A 21529-nucleotide genomic window follows, 5' to 3' on the forward strand; every position below is an offset into this window, starting at 1 on the left:
CCGAGGACAGACGATTTTTACGCGTTACGCGCTTCAGCACTCGGCAGTCCCATTCTGTGAGCTTGCGTGGCCCTCCACTTCGCTGCTGAGCTGTTGTTGCTCCTAGACGTTTCCATTTCACAATACCAGCACTTACAGTTGACCGGGGCAGCTCTAGCAGGGCAGAACTAACTTATTGGAAAGGTGGCATCCTATGACGGTGCCACGTTGAAAGTCACTGAGCTCTTCAGTACGGCCCATTCTGCTGCCAATGTTTGTCTATGGAGATTGCATAGCTGTGTGCTTGATTATATATACCTGTCAGCAATAGGTGTGGCTGAAACAGCCAAATCCTCTAATTATATGGGGTGTCCGCATACTTTTGGTCATGTAGTGTAGTTTCAAAACCAAGATGGTTTGGAAACGAAGACAAAACGGCCAAAACAAAATGGCGGCGTAAGAACCCAGCGATGTGACAAAGGGCTGACCAAGATGGTGCACCGCCATTTTGCTAAGGCTTATTTTGTTGTTGTTTTTGTAATGAGCACCCCGTTAATCATCTTCAAAAGGGGTGTTGATTGAAACACTGACACACTCAGTTCTCATCCATGTATTCCCATGGAGTTCGATAAGTATGCATGCAAAGTTTGGAGCCGTTATGTTTCATGGTTTTGGGGTTATGGAGGGCGCGCACGCACACACACACACACACACACACACACACACACACACACACACACACACACACACACACACAAATCCATTATAATAAAAGGGTAACAGGATTTTTACCTAAAATGACCTTTGACCTCTTGACCCAAAAATCTAATCAGTTCATGTTTACATGATCGTATATACTTGATCTAAGTTTGATTTAAATCCCTTCAGCAGTTCTGAAGTTATCGCAGTAAAGAAAACCTATCACGGACAACCCAAACACATAATGCCTCAGGCGACCATCAGTGGAGCCATAAAAATACATGGAGCGAACACAGAAACAACCACAACCACAACCTACGCTACGAACACAGAAACAACCACAACCACAACCTACGCTACATGTGCTGACCAAGTGCGTTGCTTGCTATTCACTACAGCTTGCGATTCATCATGTACGCGTTGTTAAATTCACACTTCTCCATTGTAGCGTAAAATGCCCGAAAATTTCCATTTCGACGGTACTTCATTTAATGTGACAGGAAAATATCCAAGCTCTTGACAGCCAAACCCAGCTCGATTCTGCTCGGAAGCGCGAGTCGGACTTGGCTCGGAAGCGCAACTCGCAGAGTTACAGTTATGGAACTCGGTTCGGGCACAGCACTAATACCTGTTATCCCTGTCCTCATAGGGAGTGGGTGGGAGGGGGGGGGGGGGGAGGGGATGAGTAAAAGGTGGGAGGTGGAGAGGGTGGGTAGGCAATTGGTTCGTTGCTAGACTGGGATTCATGAATGCCCTGGATGCAGAGACTGATGGCAGGGCCTCAAAGCAGCAATTTCTGGGGCTTTCGGGATACAATTGGCAAAACCCCTGGGGTCTCATTTGTGGAACCATTGGGGGGAAAATATCCTCGTAATCCATCATTGGTGAAACTCCCATCATTGATGAGCCCCGGGTGAAGTGGGGGAATTACGGCAGGGTGAGGGTTGTGAATAAACCACGGCCCCGACAGGAAGCAGCCTCTCCTGTCTCAGTCCGTGTCTGACCCTCGCCATTGGACCAGCTCGCTCTCTGGCTTGGACCAGCTGATGGTCTGGACTATGCATCTGGCCACTGGCTTGCCCTGACAGTATATGTGTGTGTGGTGCTTCCGGAGAAAATAGTGGTCGTCTTGTGTTCATGCCGCGTCTTGTGCAATAAATTATTTATTCATCCCTTGAGGAACAGTTATTTTATACAATCATTTTTCACACAAACGATCAGGTCCTGAAGGGTTAAATTTATATGTATTGCAATCCTGTTTTATAACCAGCGTAGAGATAGGCCCCACCAGATCACAGGCCGGCGATAACCGGTTGGTGTCGGTTTGTGAAAAAGCAGTGATAGTTTGCCTATCTATGAAATCTTGGCATATTCAGCATTCCAGTAACCGCATCGGTGTGGTTGCATCCTGTCAAGAGGTTACCGTCCACATGACTATACATCTCCATTGATCATCCATCCAACCATCTCTCACCAAATCCACTCAACTCACCCAAGGAAATTTTCGGCGTCGTTGAGCCACTGGTTAACAAACTGTGCTGTGATTGGTTCCGTGCTAGATGGGAAGCGCATCGTTTCCAACGTAGTCAAGAGGAGAATCGGGTTGTAATAAAGGGCAGCAATGACTACCTGAACCAGTCAGATAAAAATGTGAGAAAACTTATAGATTCCAGCCAAACAGCACATCAAGTAAGTGTCATAACCCCTGAGGTGCCAAGCCCTCTTTACCTGCAAGCACATGGCACGGAGCTCCGTCGACTTGACTTCTCTCGTAAGTCTCTCCAGGGATGCCTCCACAAACAGAGGAATACACTGAGGAAACAGTTTGTCAGCTGTAAATGACATGTACTGTAAATAAAAGGCCAAAGTACAAGGTAAACTTTAAAAGAAATGCCAGAAATGAAACAATATCAGAGTGCACCTTTCTGTTTCGGGGAAGAAGAAAAAGTTTTACAAAGCTGCATCTGGTCAGGTTTGGTTTCAAACAACTAGAATATCTTGCTTGGTTGGAAAGCAACGGACCGCAGTGCATGGTAATATACAGTTCCAAAGATAAATGGAGGGCACTTGATTCGCAGTTTGTGCAAAATCAAATAACTCCATAATGTAGCAGGTCCGAATAGTTGAAAAGGTACACCGGTATATATTCTGCATGCAATTTCAGCTCAGTTGCTTTCCTTGCTCCTGGACGAATATGCTATTGATTTAAGGCTCATGGAGGCACCAACAGGCGCACGGCTTGGCGGAAGTGATGCACCTTCCCTGGGCATTACAGCTACTGAAGGTGCCATCAGTGACGTCACTTTTCTCTCCAGAGTCAGTGGGCCGATGAAGGAGAAATCCCACCCTCCCTCCTGCCCCAACCCCACTCACCCTTCCACCAAATGAGATGCCAATCCACTGTGTTAGTCCATGATCTATCCCCCAAATTCTGAGTGTCAAGTGATAAAGCAGCATGTAAAATTTCTAAACTCTAGTACGACTCCGCCGGGATGGGAATTGAACTGCCGACCTCCCAATCTTAGAGCGGATGCTCAAACAATTGTGTCACAAAGTCTGCTTCACTAATGCCGAGGTCACATTACACCAACGTCCGAGTTATGTAAATAACTGAAGGAGCCATATAGAATGCATGGAAAAAAATAACCAACTAGAAAGCATCTGAAAATGCAAAGCCCGTCTGCTTCCGCTTCGTATTTGGACTTCTTCTTCCATATGGGAAACCTGACAAAAATACAAAACGATTGATTTTAGGCGACCTTGACTGTTGACCTCAAATGCAATAGGCTTCAGTGACCGAATATGCAAACCCTGCTCAAATTTCAAGTCAATCAGATGGAAATTAACGATTTTGTGACCTTCTTGACAGAACGAGGTTGCACTCTGAAATGAGTCATATTGGGGAGTCATAGAAATACTGATATTTTACGCAACCTTGATTGTAACGTCAGTCTTGACGTTGATAGGTTAAATAATTAAATCCCTTTAACCTCTGGTCGGAGCGAGTCGGTTAAAAGTCCAGGGTGGAGCTATCTGGGCAGATGTTCACTCCTTTTCTTTTTTTGGCACGTTGACTGGCTCGGTGAAAGGCCTGTGGCTCCCTGTGAAGTGTAAAGCCGACAGCGCCCTGCGAAGTTTACAGCACTGCAAATCTTAAATCGTGTCAAAAAGCTATTACTGCGTTGTGAGGTGCATACAGAACCACAGGGCCATCTGCGTTGCGAGGTTCATGCAGAACCACGAAGCCATCTGTGTGACGAGGCTCATTCTGCTTCCCTGTCTGCGTACAAGTACGATTCGTTAAAGAGGATTAAAGTGGTCAGTACATCTCTATTTATATAGTTAATTTTAAGATTGGAATGCATGTCTGTTATATGTTCTCATGTAAATGCTTTGTATGCCCTGTACCTTGGTGCCCTTTTCATGCTGCACATCAACACCACCAGACTGTTTCCTTTTCATTTGATTCACCGCGTTTGATTTACTGTGCAACTGTAATCTTGAAGTATTGTTATCACAAAACAATATGATTCCGTTAGTTTCATAGAGCCGTAAGGAGCTTTTCCCAGCTTCTTGGGAATAAACAGCTGAAGGCTTCTCTGTGAACACTACTTATTTGTTTCTGCGTACCACATCCTGCGAGCCTGCGATACTACCATTATGAAAACCCAAATGCAGATTTTTTTATTTTTTTTTGTTTTGTATACAAGGTCGAGGCTCGTGAAAGAGCGAACATTAATCACACAGAAAGACAAACCGACACATAAAACATATAACATAGGGAGCGGTAGACAAGATGGGGAGAGAGGGGGAAGGACACAAACACAACATTTGAGAGCAGGGACCGAGAGACATGGAGACATCGAGAGATCTGAGAGAGGGCGAGGGCTTGGGGGGGGGGGGGGGGCGTGGGAAGGGGGCGGTGGGAGAGGTATAAAACATATGGACACTGCCAGGACTTCCAGGAAAGAAGTTGGAATTTCAAACAAGGTGGATCTGGGGTGAATTAGCGGGGGTAGAAAAGATCAAGGTTTTGGATGGGGGAAGATAAGAGATGGTGGTGAACAGCTGTTTTAAAGACCTGGAGGGAGGAGTGGGATTGAAGGGAGTGAGGGAGTTTGTTCCAGAGGCGGGAGAAAAGAGGAATGAAAGAGTGAAGGTGAGCAGAGAGCCGAGATTTCGGCAGTTTAACCATCAGAGGGTTGCTGGCAGATCTTGTGCGACCTGTAGGAATATTTGGGGGACAGAGCACAGAGAGAGCTGGGGGTGCAAGGCCGGAGAGGAGTCGGTAGAAGACAGAAAGACCACCTACCTGCCTGCGGTGAGTGAGTGAAAGGCCCTCAGAGATAGCTTCATCGCGGGAGATTCCAATAATTCTGAAAGCTTTGGTTTCAACAGCGTGAAGCCGAGCTAGGTGTGAGGCAGGAGCACCGGCCCATAGGGGAGAACAGTATTCCATTGAGCTGCGGATGAAAGCCTTGTATGTGGTGAGGAGCTCAGGTGTGCCGAGGAAGGACTTCGCACGACGGAGGATGCCCAGTCGGCGACTGGCTTTGGAGGCCAGCTTGGAAATGTGGTTTTCCCAAGAAAGATCATGGCAGATAGTGAGACCCAAAATCTTGAGCGACAGAACTTCTTGGAGAGGATTGTTGAGAAAGTAGATGGGAGGGTTGTCCAGTCGATCTTTTCGGAGAGACATAGTAAGAGTGTGAGATTTGTCAGGATTGAAAGACATGTTCCACTTGTTTGACCAGTCTGTGATTTTGTCCAGGTCTTCAGAGAGTGAGGAGGCAGCAGACTGCCGATCTGAGGGAAGAGGAATGGAGCGGCAGAGAGTGGAGTCATCAGCAAAGAGATAGAGAGGATTTTCGAGAGAGTCAGAGAGATCATTGATGAAGACCAGAAAAAGCACGGGGCCCAGAACACTGCCTTGGGGAACTCCAGCCTGAACAGGAAGAGGAGATGAGAGAAACCCATTCAGGGCCACACGTTGACGACGACTAGAGAGGAAGTCCGCCAGCCATGCGTGGAGATTTCCATGGATACCAAAGGAGGAGAGTTTGGTGAGCAGAGCGGGGTGCCAGACCGTGTCGAAGGCACGTGATATGTCGAGGGAGACAGCTCTAATTTCCTGTTTGGCATTGAGGACCTCCATCCATTGTTGAGACAGCAGAAGCAGCATGTCCAGAGTAGAGTGACCTGGTCTGAAACCAAATTGATGATCAGAGATCAAGCCATTGGAGAAGAGGAAAGATTTCATATCCGAAGCAATGATGGATTCCATGACTTTGCTGATAATTGGGAGAAGGCTGATTGGTCTGTAGTTGCTAGGATCGGTTTTTGCACCTTTTTTGTGCAAAGCGGTGATGTTGGCTGATTTCCAAGCAGATGGCAGTTGACCTTGAGCAAAAGAGAGGGTGAAGAGAACAGAGAGAGGGTGAGATAGAGCAGCAGAGCAGGATTTTAGGACCCGTGGGCTGATGCCGTCGGGTCCAGTTGCAGAATCAGAGTCGAGGGTTGACAGAAACTTTTCCACCTTGTCAGGAGGAAAGGACACGGAGTCCAGGAGCAGCAGGGTACGACTGGGTATGGTGGGTACAGAGAGGGATGGGTTTGGGACACAGCTGAGCCCCAGATAAATGCTAGTTGCTGTTATATTGACCTTTTGATCAAAAAAATAAAATTAAAAACAGTACGCTTCTACCTTTTGATTGATGAACCAGTTCAGTGACACAATATGTAAATTCTTAAAATTTCAGAACAATTGGATGAAAATTGACAATGTTATGTGACGTTGACCTTTCGGCCAAATTATGAATTTGTCTTCTCCAGATTCTCATAATAAAGCTTTCTTTAATATTGACATGACAAAAGTCTAAATGGTAAAAAAAAAGTTATGGCCTGGACAAACACACACCAGACACACAAAAGTTATTGCAAAAAACCCCGTCGACCACTGCGCGGGGGATGGGCCAACTAGAACGGCACTGTTTGACGTCGCGATGCCAACATTATTACATCATTATACATACTTGTACCAAGTTTAATTTAAATCCATACAGCTGTTCTCAAGTATCACATTTTTACCCGACATGACCTCTGGGCTTTGACGCTGAAATCTAGTCAGTTCATCTTTACATCATAATATATACTTGTACCAACTTTGGTCAAAATCCCATCACTGGTTCACAAGTCAACACAGTAACAGAATTTTAACCTAATGGGACCTCTGAACTTTGACCTCTTGACAACATAATCCAATCCGTTTATCGTTACATCATTACATATATATACTTGTATCAAGTGTGACTTGGTTCCCTTCAGCCGTTCTTAAGTTATCGCGGAAATGAAACCCTATCACGGAAGGACACATGCATGCACGGACGAAAATGGGAACCCGAAAACATATGCCTCCGGCAACTTCATCGGCGAAACCATAAAAACAAGCGATAACACAAACAACCACAGCCCTTCATGAAATCAGCCGAGGAACCTTTTGACGAAACTTTGTATTTCAGGGCTACAACAAAAGCCAAGAGGTAATAAAGGCAGGAAAATTCAACGGAAGCATGCTTGGCAATGCGTCGTCATATTCTGGCGTCGCTCTCCTGAGGAATTCAACCAGCCAAACAAACAGCAATCCCAGCACAGCACAATGAGCAGACGGTGCTTCGTGGAGTGCACAGTCTTTTGGAAAGAGATGGTTGTACTATCACAGCGATCAAATGCTTCCGAGGCTGACAAGAAGCACCCACCTGGTCAATTCCCCGACTTTTGCACTGCAGGATGATAACCTCGAGCAACTTGGCTGCATAACATTCCACATCCTCCTCGGGGGATGCCATGAGGACCTGTGAAGACCAGACTAAGATGAAGCACCCAATGTATGATTTGTTAACTTCTCCCGTTCACATGCAGGTGATGGCCTTACAATAATTAAGTTTCTCCAAAAACGTTCATGATGTGACAAAAAGGTCTTTCAGCAAAAGGAAACCAAGTGTACTGTTATGTTTTTGGGGTGTTGATAAAATACCTTGGCAGAGATAGAATCGTATAAATTAGCATGCTCCGAGTGACGCGAAGAAGAAGAACCCACCTCGATGTATCTTAGTGTCGAATGTCTGGGTAAGATGTATATGTGTCTCCATACGAGGGGTGGAGCTATGCTAATTAGGTAGGGCTCAAGTATAAACCCCAGTGTGTAATGGCCCTGTAATTTTTCCCTTTGTCGTTATTACATCAAAAAGAGCCACCATTACAACTACAACGATAGCACTGTAAATGGACTCATTCGCTCACAACGCCGCCAGGGCTAACCAACACCCAGCACATTTGCCGATCGGCACGCAAGCCCCGCCTTACGGCCTTCGACGTCATCCGAACATTCCTGAAAGAGATTGGACTATGCCCCCCGACGACTCGTAACGAGGAGGCCGTGCCCCAGCCCTCGTGATTGATGGAAGCGCGATGGAATGATTGAGTAGAGCTCAGTGATTAGAGAGAGTATGACGTCATCGTGGGAGAGTCAAGAGCTGAAGGAAAAGAGAAAAGGCCGCACCATCTTGCTCTTCTGGTCCTGGCTTTGATCGTGGACAGTCGCATTTCCTCCTTGTTCCAGCTTGGTCGCGGGTGAGTGGTCTTTGGTTTGTGTGCTCTCTTGGGAAAGGGCTGGTGAGAAATGGCGGTTCGGGACAGTCGGAACTACAAGGCACAGGATCGACGTTGGCGGTGTACTGGGCCGGCGTCGTGTTTCCTCTGGACGTCGAAGAACGCCACTCCGTGCCATTTTGTGCATTTCCCGCGCGGTGGTTTGGAGGCGACGAGCGACCGGCAAGCCTTCCCAGCCATTTGGGGACGCAAAGCTGAGTGCCGGCCGATTACCAAAGCATTATTTATTTTCATTTACTTTCGTTTTCCCCTTGTTTGTATATGATTTTGAGTGTAGACGTCTCAATTAGGAATTTTAGGTTTTACCTCACCTTTCGTTGTTACGTGCATTTATTTTCATTAAATCATTATTTGTTGAATTTTACTTTTCTTGTATTGTGGATTTTGCTGTCCCGTCTTTGTGTTTGTGGGTTTGGATTAACCCCTGCATGTGTTACCGATAAGGTAAGACTTCAAACCTTCCCGTGCGTGTCACTACCGCTAAGTTGGGTATACGCCTCGGAGTGAAGCTCATTTCGGCCATTCGTCCTTTTGGGGGCTTAACCCCAGGGATACGGACAGCACTTAACAACCTTACCTTCCTGCACATGCTGTAAATCATCTCCAGGTGCTTTGGGTCTTTCAGCAGCGTGTCTGTGTCGACTGTCACGTAGTTGTGAAGGACAGGCATCATTTCTGGGGAGGGATCAACAGGAACACAAAGGATGGCAAAAGATGAGTAGCTTTCACTCTTGTTTAGGGTGAATTTCAATAAACACGTTTTCAAAAAACAACATTGCATTATCGACGTTTTAATTACAGACTTGGCATTTAATATGGAATTTTTTTTTTTCTTGACTTAGGTATACTTTCTGAACTCAGTATATCAATCTGGTGAGTTTCTTTTACCCTTCGGTGATGTCTTTGTTGAAAGAACCATGTCACTGATTGTCTTTCGCAGCAAGAAGTCAATAACAGGATTATATCACAGGTGGCGTGACAAAATGTAAGGATAGGTACATTTGATGATTGGCTTCACAATCGGGTATATAAGGGTTGTTGTGTTCTGTATTAGTGGAAAACAACTGCTGCACGTCTCCAAAAGGTATTGCCGCTTCAGGTCCGTCAACTTGACAATGCTGTTTGTCATGGAGTGGTGGCTTTACGAAATTCTGGCATGAAACAGCGTGCTATTGCTCGGCAGTATGGCATCACTCAAGGTCAGGTGTCAAAGATCCTGAAACGAAATGCTCAGAGGGGTGTACCTACTCCAATACTGAGGACAGGACGTCCACGCAGAATCACAAGGAGAGATGATCGCCAGCTGCACCGGTTAGTCTGCAATGGCCGTACCAAGTCAGCTAATCGGCTTAGGGCTGAGTGGCAGCAACTGACAAATGTGCCTGTATCCAGAAGGCTAGTCAACCAACGACTAGTTCAAGCAGGCTATCGTGCCAGGCGTCCCCTGAGAAAGCCACGCCTGACCAGACAACACAGCCAGCGCCGATTGCAGTGGGCCAGAGAGCACCGTCAATGGCAGCCAGGACACTGGAATCACGTGACCTTCAGTGACGAGTCTAAATTCCTGGTCTATCGTCAAGATGGCCGCGCCCGAGTGCGCAGACAAGTGCATGAAGCCCACAACGAACATTGTATAGTGCCAAGAGTCCAAGCTAGAGGTGGTGGGGTGACCGTTTGGGCTGCTTTTTATGCAGGGGGCAAAACTGACCTGGTTGTTCTGAATGGAAACCTGAACCAGTTCAAGTACAGGGTCATTCTGGAAGAAACATTGCTTCCATTTTCTCGTGCAGCCTTTCGAGGAAACTTTGTCTTCCAAGATGACAATGCACAGCCTCATCGTGCTCGCATGATCCAACACTTTCTTGCTGACCGTGGTGTGGAGCATATGGAGTGGCCTGCCATGTCCCCAGATATGAATCCGATAGAGAACTTGCGGGCAGAATTAACGCGTCAAATCGACAACTTGGACCAGCAGCCTGCCTCTGTGCGTGAATTGCAGCAGGCTATTATCACTGCACGGCAAGCGATTCCTGTCCAAACCTTGGCAAATCTCGTGAACAGCATGCCTCGACGTGTACGTCCTCTCCTGAATGCTCGTGGGGGTTACACGAAGTACTGAACTGTGATTTTACTGTCCGTAATCCCAGTCATAATTTAGCTTTTGTTTTTGTTGAAAGAAAATTTGGCTAATGTGCAAAATAAAGAGATACTTCTGGAAAACGTACAGAAGCTTAACACAGTACTGTCCATGAATTGAGTTCGATATCAGTTTACATCACTTTCAAGGATCAATTTATTTGCTTCGAAATGTCAAATGTGGTTTTTGTTTCTTTTAAAGGTCACATTAACAAAATCTAGAATAATTTCAACATAATTCCAATGAACTTTTGGTTCTAAGTCATCTTGAAAAGTAAGTTCACCCCCACAAAAAAAATATTCCATATTAAATGCCAAGTCTGTATATGTGCATAAACATTAATCTTTATAAACACCTGGCAATCATCGTGACGGGTAGAAAACATTTGGCTCGGTCATTTGGAAAACATCTTTATATGACAAACGGCTCAGAAATTGGGTGTTTTTTTTGTGTCTACCAAAATCACCCCTTCTGCATCGCAAAAAAACAGTGGCCATGACTTTCCCTGCTGAAGGTGTAACCTTAAACTTCTTCTTCCAAGGAGAAGTTGGATGATGCCATTCCATTGACTGTCTTTTGGTCTCCGGTTCAAAGTGATGGATCCATGTTTCATCCCCAGTGACGATCCGTGACAAAAAGCTTTCACCATCAGCCTCGTAACGGGAGAGCAAATCTGAACTCACCTCTTTCCGCAAAGTTTTGTTTTCGTCGGTTAGGCTTCGTGGAACCAACCCAACGTGCGCACACTTTTGACTATCCTAAGGCATCAATAATGTTGTTCACACTTCCCTTGGATACTGAGAGCTCAGTTGCAAGCCTTCTGGTTCTAATCTGTCGGTCCTTTGAAATGAGTTCATCAGGACGTTGAAGCAACGCCGGAGTGACTGTTGTTGGCTGGCCAGAGTGATGCGCGTCACTGAGCTCCGCTTGGCCTCTCTCAGAACCGCAATTCGTGAAGCCCAATGACTAACAGTGCTTTTATCAACAGCATTGACTCCGTATACATTTTTTAACCGCCTGTGAATGTTCGTTACCGATTCCTTCTCCACCACAAGAAATTCAATAACAGGCCGTTGTTTAAAACGCTCATCACCACACAGCGCCATTTTGACGACCCCCTGCGCATGCGCTAGAAAACGTATTGTTCTGTGGCGCTGCAGTAGTAAGCAGGACATTCAAAATTAACCACAGAATAAGTTGCACACATTTCCTGTTGATTTTGACTGAAGTACAGAAACTGTCGCAAAACTTTTTGGGCAACCCTCATGTATATGTATATTACCAATATATATATCCAAACCCCCAACCATATATATATATATATATATATATATATATATATATATGTATATAGTGGTGTGTATACAAAGGGCTTCTGCTAGGTAGTGATTCGATTTATGGTCAAGACGTATTTCAATGAACCATGCTAAAATCTCAGTACGTGCTCAGTTTCCAAACTGCCTCAAAAAAAACTCCAAACCCCCAACCATTTCTCACCTCTCCCAACCACCCCACCACTTTTAATCCCATTACTTTATTGCCACAGCATTCAGCTCTGCTCAAGAGCTCACCGTTGAAATAGTCAAACCCATCTTGCTGGAAAATGTCATAGAGAACAGGTAGGACCTGCCATAGCGGTTCTGAGACCACCTGGCAGGTGAGGCTGTACATGAGAGATAGCACTTCCTCGTAATATTCTAGAAAAAGAAAGAAGACAGCACAAAGTCGAAGTTGAAACAGCAGAATGTTATTATTTGAGCTGCAACCAAGCTTACAGTTTGAGCAGCATCAGGCTATTCGACAGTTAGTCAAACAAAAAGAGGAGTGGGGCAATAAATCAAGATTATAGAAAAAAAAATGGGAAGAAAAGAAAAGAGGGTATGAGGACTTGGAAGATGGAAATGAGGGTCGGAGGAGTGAGGAAAGGGTAGGTGGGGGTTGACAAAAATTACATCTGCATTAATGCCAAACGATACTTCACACCCAAAAAGCATTATTCGCAACAAATCATATGGTAAAACGATATAAATTTTCCAGACACTAATAGTTTTGTTGCGCATTAAAGCAGGACTTGAAAAGCATTCCACATACCTAGGATATGTTGATGAAGGACTATGCCAACAACGTGCAAGCAAATTCCCTCCAACTGTTGCGTAATCTGTTTAGGGAAAAGAACAGACAGAGAAACTGCACATAATTAATTGTACACACCTCCACCTTCAAGGTGACCATTTTGTATCCGGACATAGTTTTACAGGAATCAAGCTGTGATTGTCATGTCGTAACCACTTATGCATGCATTGCACAAGCTCAACGCCTCAATTACATCAAACGATGAACAACACAGCCTCTGTTTCTGTTCCCCTTTCTCCTCCGCAAACAAACACCATGCCAATTTCCCATTGGTAGACATTCAGAAATTACAACTCAAATGTTGCACAGCTCTACTTAATACCATAAACAATTAGATAACTTTACCATTGTTATATAAAAATTAAAAAATAAAAATAAAAACATCGCCACAACTGTACAGGAAGAAGGCATCTACGTATGTAACAGCAGATGACCCAAATTCCAACCTCCTTGTGGTCTTCCACCACCGTGAGTATCGTGTCGATGGTGTTCAGGATTCCCATGGCGGTGATCGCTCGCTCATCCTTTGAATCCTCGTCTACCTCACTCTGAATCAGCTTCCCGAATGTCATCGCCTGGCACGCATCAAAAGCAAAGGTGCCCGACGGTGAGTTGGCATGCATCAACAGACTTAATGACCCGTCAATCACCACTGACATTGATACCAACCAGATGTCGTGTCATGTCAACAGCAATGGGTGACACTTCTTCGCTGTACTCGCAAATCATCTTTTGCGCCACGTTGGTCAGTTCATCGCTTTCCGTCTCACGGATTATACTGAGCAGTTCCTGCATTACAGTTGCGATGCACGTCTTGATGTATTCCTTGGCTGCATTGAGGCACATAACGGTGGGAAAGGACCAGTGGCTTCACCAACAACACATTGCACTGGCTCACAGGACACAACACAGCACCTATAAGCCCGACAACACCAGCGCTTTGCTACAGGTGGCTCATCATACTAAATATGCAATTTGGAGTCTGTCTGTCTCATGATTTTTTGACCACGATACATTCCGTCATTACTTATCCAATCTCAACCAAACTTGATAGGATGACTAAGGGTTACATAATGAAGGTTGTAGCACATTCATTTGCCCCCCTCCCCAAGGGGGTTTTCTCCCCAAAGCGGGTTTTCCCTGCCATTGCCGACAATGGGGTTGCATGTTGAGGTGTATATCGATGTTAACCCTTTGGGGGTAGATCTATGATCAGGAGCAATCGTCGACATGATAAGCATGGACTAATGTCTGGATTTCTCCAAGTTTATTTCACTTCTTTGTTAAACAGCATTATCGATGATCGAAAAAGGTCATGCACAGTCTTATCCTTTCAACAACCTGATCTAACATGTTATAATGTCATGCATGTTTTCATCTTTTCAATGACCTGATCTAACATGTTACGATGTCATGCACGTTCTGATCCTTTCAACAACCTGATCTAACATATAATAATGTCATGCATGGTCTGATCCTTTAAATGACCTGATCTAACATGTTATAATGTCATGCATGTTCTGATCCTTTCAATAAAGTGATGTAACATGTTATAATACCATGCATGTTCTGATCCTTTCAATGACCTGATCTAACATAAGTAATAGTCATAATAATTGGGAATAATAATTTAAGGATAATAACATGACTCCACCTGCCGCTCCCGTAGTACTAGTAGTTCGAAAATGCAGATTTGACGAGGATTCCATTATGAATCTATCCCACAGGTTACATCATTACTCAGGCACGGCTGTGCCGCAACTGCATTTCCTCTGCACACAAGGGCAGGGATTTGGAATTTGGCCAGGGTACCATCGATAACTCCCCTACCCTTTGCAAAAAGAGTACGATACCATGGAAACATTAACATCCACCATCTAATGCTAGATGACGCCCCCCATGTAAACATTCCATTTGACAAATGGCACAATCATTGATGTAATGCCGTCTGTCAAACACTGGACGACACAGTTAACAGCGACATCAGGAAGAAAACCCAGGCTGGACAGTTCAAAAGCAAATGCGTTACCTCTCCACTAAACTGATGGATAAACAGGTGTTACGGGGTCCTCCCCTTACCTCTGGTCTCGGTAGACCTCCGAACCCCGAGAGGGTCCCCGGCAGAAAGATGTGTTATCCTTGGTTGAAATCAAGCAAATAATGAAACCCTCAATGGAACCAGCAAATGAAACAGTCAAATCAATAATGCAACCACACCAGGTTATGAACAAACAATAATATATTAGAAATCACACAAAAAGAGCGAAACAACAATGGGGGCAATATCAAGCCCCTTAACCCCAAACTCACGGCACCTCCCCAATGTCTCTGCACCCCTCCAAGGCGAAGTCCCAATGTCTCTGTGCGCTCCCGCGATCGGGGAGTCAAGGCCCGATCAAAGTCAATTGCGGCGTAGGCATTCGAGGCGACCCCGAGGTCACGTTGTTCAGCACCCAGCAATACAGCGGTGGAAAGGAACCTCACAAAGACGCGCTCCGACGTACAACTTCTGCGGTTCAATCCGCGAGTCTCCGTACAATTCTCAAGTGCCCTTTCTTGCACAGCCGTCCCCGACAAACCACCGGGGAATAATGCCCAGCCGACACGACCAAACCCGGTTCACTGCAGGTTGCTCGCGTGGCAAAGATGGCGGACGGCTTTCACTCGAACCCGGGCTTTGAGGCCAGGATCCTCCGGAACCTCAATGAGGATACCCGACGACACAGGCTCCACGCACTCCGGCGATATCTCTTATCGCCCGAACTTCCCTTCAAGGACGCAAAGTTCACTCGCACTGTACGTCTACCGCTCGGTCCGGAGCCTCAACAACCACGTCTCTTTAGCATCTCCTCCCGCCTATTCTTCCTCGCTCCACCTCTTCCGGTCACGATCCAGATTTCCAGCCACATTTTACCAGGAGCGCTTTTAAATCTTTTAACTATAATAACCCTTTCCCTTCAACCACAATCACCAGAATACTTAGAATCAACAACAATAATCATAACAACAATCATTAGGGCCGAATCCGTAACACTTCCCCCCGTCAAGAAAGAAAGTTTGAACACAGCGAAAACTTTCTTTGCATGCCCTCTTTAAACAAGCAAAAGTAAATTCCCCACCCCAAATCAGCAATCCACGTGGGCAACAATATTCAACCTTCCCCAAAAATAAAGCAACAACATTTTACACAACCCCCAGAGCTTTCCAAAGTTAATTCCCTCTGGACCCAGCGTCAACAATGACATTGTCCCTGCCCCTCTGATTTTTACTTCTAGTTTCTCTTGAATGAAGGTTAAGGGGTTGTGATCAAAAACCCAAAGGCCAGCAAATCTATAGCACTTTCCCCGGGAGGCCGAGCTGAAAGCCAGGTTCCATGGTGGTTGGGTGGTGAGGCCTGGAAGTATTCACTACATGGACGCCTTTAGGAACGTGGAGGCGACGGTTAGTCCGGGGAGGAAAGTTCACTACATGGACGCCTTTAGGAACGTGGAGTTCACGGTTAGTCCGTGCAGGAAAGTTCACTACCTGGACGCCTTTAGGAACGTTCACGGTTAGTCAGTGTAGGAATCTTGGCTCGGCGGCTCCGCAGCATTCAGTGCTTCAACTTTTCCGGACTCCTAATAATTACGGTGGGACCACTTGTCACAGTAGTCACCTGACTGGTGGTCTCCTTCTCGGCCACTGCTCTGATAATCCTTCCTTCGGGAGCTGTCATAACTCTGGAAGCCTCCATAATAATATCGCTTGCGGCCACCACCACTACTACTCCGTGGTCCTCCTCTGTAGCCCCCTCGACCCCTAGGAAATGCCTTCCCAACTGTGATGGTCCGACCCTCAAACTCCTTGCTATTCAGATCCTTTTCTGCCTCTGGCGTCCTTTGAGTTTTCAAACGTGACAAAGGCAAACGTTCTTGACTTTCGTGTCTCCCTGTCTTTTATCAGCAGCACTTCCAAAAGTGGTCCATAGTTGCTGAAGGCAGACTCCAAAACATCTTCCTGTGTTTTGAAGTTCAGTCCACCTACAAATAACTTGCTAAACTTGTCGCCATCCCTAACTGGTGTGGTGTTATTTTCCCTACTGGGCTTTTTAACAACCATCGGGTTACCATAAACTTGACCACCGGCCAAATCATTCCCGATAACAACCGATACTCCCTCTACAGGAAGCGTGGCTTGTAAACCGACGGTGACCGGTCCTGACACCAAATCGGACTCCAAATGGATGACATGAAGCGGAGCACTAACACAGCCACAAATCCCCTGTAAACGAACACTATCCTCAGTTGCCGTCTCCTCGGACCATGGCAAGATGCCTTCAAGCATTAAAGATTGATGTGCTCCTGTGTCCCTCAATATCCTAACCGGTCTCTGGTTAGTCGAGGCTCCATCCAGTGACACAAACCCCTCGGAAATAAATGGTTGGTAACCCTTTTGAGGGCGATTTCTCACAATGGCCATCGCATTTGGAGTCGTACTAGTCGAACTCCACTCCTGATTTTCCTTTCCCAGAGCATAACAGTTGGACCTCCAGTGTCCAGGTTTATGGCAAAAAGTGCAAGTAGGCCCGGAGGAGAACCTCGTGGTCTGCCAAGGCATGGAGCGGCGGTCTGCCTCGAGTCCCCCGGACGATAGGTCTGTCTTGGAACCGCAGTCTTCTGATTTCTAGAAGTCGTGGTGTCAAAGTGGACCTCATTTTCATCCCAAGGCCGCCCCCATGGATTTTCATTCTCCGCCCCTGATGTACCATAGCTCCCCTGGCTAGGTCTGGGCGAGAAGTTCGGTTTGTCGAACCCCATCCTGTGTATTAAGGCATAGTCATCTGCCATGGTGGCTGCCTCATACAGCTTTGGTACTTTCCTTTCCTCCAGATGAACTTTAATGTCCTCGTGGACACACTGTTGGAATTCTTCCACCAGGATCAATTGTCGCAATAGTTCGAAGTCTTTCCCAACTCCTTTTGAATCACACCACCTATCAAACATGGTTTCCTTCACTCTGGCAAATTCCACATGGGTCTCGCTCTCCCTCCTCCTGGCATTCCGGAATTTTTGCCAGTAAGCTTCCGGGACCAATTCATAGGCTTTGAGAATGTGTTTCTTCAATACCTCGTAATCTGCACATTGGTCAATTGGTAAAGCCGAATAAATCTCTTGAGCTTTACCCACCAGAACACTTTGCACTAGTATGGACCAGTACTCCTCAGGCCAGTTTAACTGTCGAGCCACTTTCTCAAAGTGTGGAAAAAACTTGGCTACCTCCTTTTCATTGAAGGGTGGAACCAGCCTCACATGTCTGCCAACATCCCAGGTGTTCTGACCAGGTGTCGAACCAGTCAGCAGGGATGGTACCTCTCCTCGTTCTCTCTTTAACTCCAGCTCCTTGACTTTAATTTCCTGCTGACGCGCCAATTCACGGTCCTTTAACTCCCTTTCGGCTCTTCTCTCCTCTGCTTTGAGTTCTCTTGCAGCTCTCCTTTCCTCTGCTTTTTCCTCTTCGAACCTTTCCTGGAGTTCTCTTTCCTGTACTTTTAACCTTTCCTGGAGTTCTCGTTCCTGTGCTTTTTCCCTTTCCTGGCTCTGTAATTGCATCTCCAGTTTCCGGAGCTCCACATTTTCTTGCTCTTCTGGTAACCAATCCCAGGCTACCTCTTCCCATGCTTCTAATCCCACCATAGATTGTATCACCACTGTCTGCAACTCTGCCTTCTTCATATTAGTTCGGACCTCCAAGCTAAAATGTTTGGCCAATTTCCAGAGGTCTGATTTTACTAACGCTCTGAACTGTGCTTCACTAGGGGTCACTGTAAACTTCTCTGCGTCAAACTCCATAGTGACTACTGGTAACACCTGTTAACCTTCACACAATAAATTTTTAACAAACAAAACAAAAAAAAAATTTTTGTTGTTTGTTTTTGGGAAAAAATTGGGAATGTTGGAAAAAGTTCCAAATTTGGGAATTCTGGGAATGTTAGGGGATTCTTTCCTGGACTAAATTTAGGAATTTTTATATCCCGGACGAGCCCCCAATTTCTGTTACGGGGTCCTCCCCTTACCTCTGGTCTCGGTCGACCTCCGAACCCCGAGAGGATCCCCGGCAGAAAGATGTGTTATCCTCGGTTGAAATCAAGCAAATAATGAAACCCTCAATGGAACCAGCAAATGAAACAGTCAAATCAATAATGCAACCACACCAGGTTATGAACAAACAATAATATATTAGAAATCACACAAAAAGAGCCATACAACAATGGGGGCAATATCAAGTCCCTTAACCCCAAACTCACGGCACCTCCCCAATGTCTCTGCACCCCTCCAAGGCGAAGTCCCAATGTCTCTGTGCACTCCGATCGGGAGGTCAAGGCCCGATCAAAGTCAATTGCGGGGTAGGCGTTCGAGGCGACCCCGAGGTCACGTTGTTCAGCACCCAGCAATACAGCGGTGGAAAGGAACATCACAAAGACGCGCTCCGACGTACAACTTTTGCAGTTCAATCCGCGAGCCTCCATACAATTCTCAAGTGCCCTTTCTTGCACAGCCGTCCCCGGAAAACCACCGGGGAATAATGCCCAGCCGACACGACCAAACCCGGTTCACTGCAGGTTGCTCGCGTGGCGAAGATGGCGGACGGCTTTCACTTGAACCCGGGCTTTGAGGCCAGGATCCTCCGGAACCTCAATGAGGATACCCGACGACACAGGCTCCACGCACTCCGGCGATATCTCTTATCGCCCGAACTTCCCTTCAAGGACGCAAAGTTCACTCGCACTGTACGTCGACCGCTCGGTCCGGAGCCTCAACAACCACGTCTCTTCACCATCTCCTCCCGCCTCTTCTTCCTCGCTCCACCTCTTCCGGTCACGATCCGGATTTACGGCCACATTTTACCAGGAGCGCTTTTAAATCTTTTAACTATAATAACCCTTTCCCTTCAACCACAATCACCAGAATACTTAGAATCAACAACAATTATTTATAACAACAATCATTAGGGCCGAATCCGTAACACAGGTCGGTATGCAAGCACGTAATGGAGTGTGAGGGGATATGGAGGCTGACCCGTGGAGAAGGTCTGAAATTAATCAGATGACAACGGGCCAGTACTATGACCCCAAGGTTACTGTGAGGCCCTAATGGCTTGTGTGAGCATGCTTAACACCAGTAAAACACCAGAGTAACACGCCTGTCATGGAATAAGTACCAAGCACACATCGCCAGGGCCGAAAGTCAGAGCATCGTAGAAACAAACAAATCCCAACATTTCTGGTGTAACTTGTGTAAGGAGACACTACAAAACTATTTCGAATGAAACATTTACACATTTGAGATCACGAATGGTGACCAAGATAGTTTTTCCAACAATTTCATACCTCTCTCTTGGTTTGAAATCAGGACCTGTAAGGCCAGGGCAGCTTCCACCTTGACAGGCATCTCCTTGTCCTCGATTAGACATTTCCGGGTGAGCTCCAGCGCGCTATGTAAAGTCAGCTCATTCTTGAACCTCACCATGCTGAATGAGTGTAGTACCCAGCATGCCTTTGGAGGTACGCATAGGGGTATGCATGGAAAAAAGGGGGAGGTGTGAGCCCACATAGCCTGCAAGGATCAGTGACTGACAAGGGCCTGTATTTTCCATTACAATGGTTGGTCAATGCTAAATGGTTACATTAAAGAATTGTGTACCATAATCCCGTGCACAAGATGAACTCCTTACCCGCGCTCGCATGTAGCCCAGCTCAGAGTTGAACAAAGGGAATATGTAGTTCTGAAGCATAATCTCCAGCTGGTCCTTATAAGCTTTTTTCTGAAAAAACAAAAAAACAGTTCCGATGCACATCTTCATGTATCCCTTGGCTGCAGTGAGGCGCGTAACGGTTGGTAAAGGGGTGGTATGCGGCTTCACCCACAACACATTGTCACTGGCTCACAGGAGATACAACACTGCACCAATAACCCCGACAACTCCAGCCATTTGCTGCAGGTGGCTCATAGTTAGAAAATGCAGATTTGAAGAGGATTCGAATATGAATTCAGCCGCTGATTACATCATCACTCAGGCATGGCTGTGCCGCAGACGCATTTCCCCTGTAAACAAGAACAGGAATTTGGCCAAGGTACCATCGACATCTCACCCATCCATTGAAAAAGAGTAAGACAACATGGAAACCTAAAGGTCCACCGTCTAATGCTAGGTGACGTTTCCCCGGTTAAACTTTCCATTTATCCGATGGCGCACTCATTGACGTGATGCCGTCTGGCAAACACAAGATGACACCATTTACAGTAAAGGCAGGAATAAAACCCAGGCTGGACAGTTCAAAAGCAAATGCGTTACCTCTCCACTATACTGATGGATAACAGGTCGGTGTGCAAGCACGCAATGGAGTGTGAGGGGATACGGAGGCTGACCCGTGGAGAAGGTCTGAAATTAATCAGATGACAACGGGCCAGTACTATGACCCCACGGTTACTGTGAGGCCCTAATGGCTTGTGTGAGCATGCTTAACACCAGTAAAACACCAGAGTAACACGCCTGTCATGGAATAAGTACCAAGCACACATCGCCAGGGCCGAAAGTCAGAGCATCGTAGAAACAAACAAATCCCAACATTTCTGGTGTAACTTGTGAAAGGAGACACTGCAAAACTCCTAAGCCGGTACCCTAACCGCTAAGCCAACACCAGCGAATGTCAGAGCAGAAATTCTAGGACAAGAGATCTTGGAAGCTGAAGAGCGTCGAAATTGTACCAGTGATAATTGGAGCAACAGGAATGATGAAGAAGAACCTCACCGAGATTTAAAAAACCATCCCCGAGAATATTACCACAAATAAAAGAGCCCTTGGAACAAAACTCTGAATGACAACGGGCGCACGCACGCACGCACACACACACACACACACACACACACACACACA

At 46.2% G+C, this 21529-nt stretch overlaps 2 protein-coding genes and 2 non-coding genes across 6 annotated transcripts in view; all 4 read right to left on the reverse strand.

Annotated features, from left to right (window-relative positions):
* Positions 1–21529, reverse strand: part of LOC137432261 (importin-7) — a 62481-nt gene that overhangs the window by 12736 nt on the left and 28216 nt on the right. For 2 of the 3 annotated variants that reach the window (XM_078782853.1, XM_078782854.1), the window contains exons 13-22: positions 20327–20416; positions 19983–20148; positions 13286–13446; positions 13063–13191; positions 12575–12641; positions 12055–12180; positions 8924–9021; positions 7434–7529; positions 2407–2490; positions 2171–2307 (exon numbers count right to left, since the gene is read on the reverse strand). In XM_078782853.1, the coding sequence (XP_078638979.1) occupies positions 2171–2307; positions 2407–2490; positions 7434–7529; positions 8924–9021; positions 12055–12180; positions 12575–12641; positions 13063–13191; positions 13286–13446; positions 19983–20148; positions 20327–20416 (1154 nt within the window). The remainder of the gene's footprint in view (positions 1–2170; positions 2308–2406; positions 2491–7433; positions 7530–8923; positions 9022–12054; positions 12181–12574; positions 12642–13062; positions 13192–13285; positions 13447–19982; positions 20149–20326; positions 20417–21529) is intronic. The other variant, XM_078782855.1, reaches the window with a different exon arrangement.
* On the reverse strand, positions 16936–18578 carry LOC144893204 (uncharacterized). Its single transcript, XM_078782856.1, has 2 exons — positions 18149–18578; positions 16936–18115 (listed from the first exon to the last, which is right to left on the reverse strand). Exons 1-2 carry the CDS (start codon positions 18442–18444, stop codon positions 17062–17064), a joined length of 1350 nt encoding a protein of 449 aa, XP_078638982.1. The 5' UTR covers positions 18445–18578; the 3' UTR covers positions 16936–17061.
* On the reverse strand, positions 19646–19828 carry LOC137433245 (small nucleolar RNA SNORA23). Its single transcript, XR_010985637.1, has one exon. It is a non-coding gene; the product is annotated as a small nucleolar RNA SNORA23 (small nucleolar RNA).
* On the reverse strand, positions 20996–21178 carry LOC144893410 (small nucleolar RNA SNORA23). The gene has a single exon (XR_013624434.1). It is a non-coding gene; the product is annotated as a small nucleolar RNA SNORA23 (small nucleolar RNA).

The sequence above is a fragment of the Myxine glutinosa genome, chromosome 8 (genome assembly GCF_964187855.1).
Source record: "Myxine glutinosa chromosome 8, kmMyxGlut1.1, whole genome shotgun sequence".
NCBI lineage: Eukaryota > Metazoa > Chordata > Myxini > Myxiniformes > Myxinidae > Myxine > Myxine glutinosa.

What these genes read in the sequence shown, in the direction of transcription:
- LOC144893204 (XM_078782856.1), bottom strand. Translation starts at nt 18,444, where the DNA reads ATGGAGTTTGACGCAGAGAAGTTTACAGTGACCCCTAGTGAAGCACAG. An exon ending in GAACGAGAACTCCAGGAAAG is followed by an intron (nt 18,116 to 18,148) that starts GTTAAAAGTACA and finishes ACTCCAGGAAAG; the next exon opens with GTTCGAAGAGGAAAAAGCAG.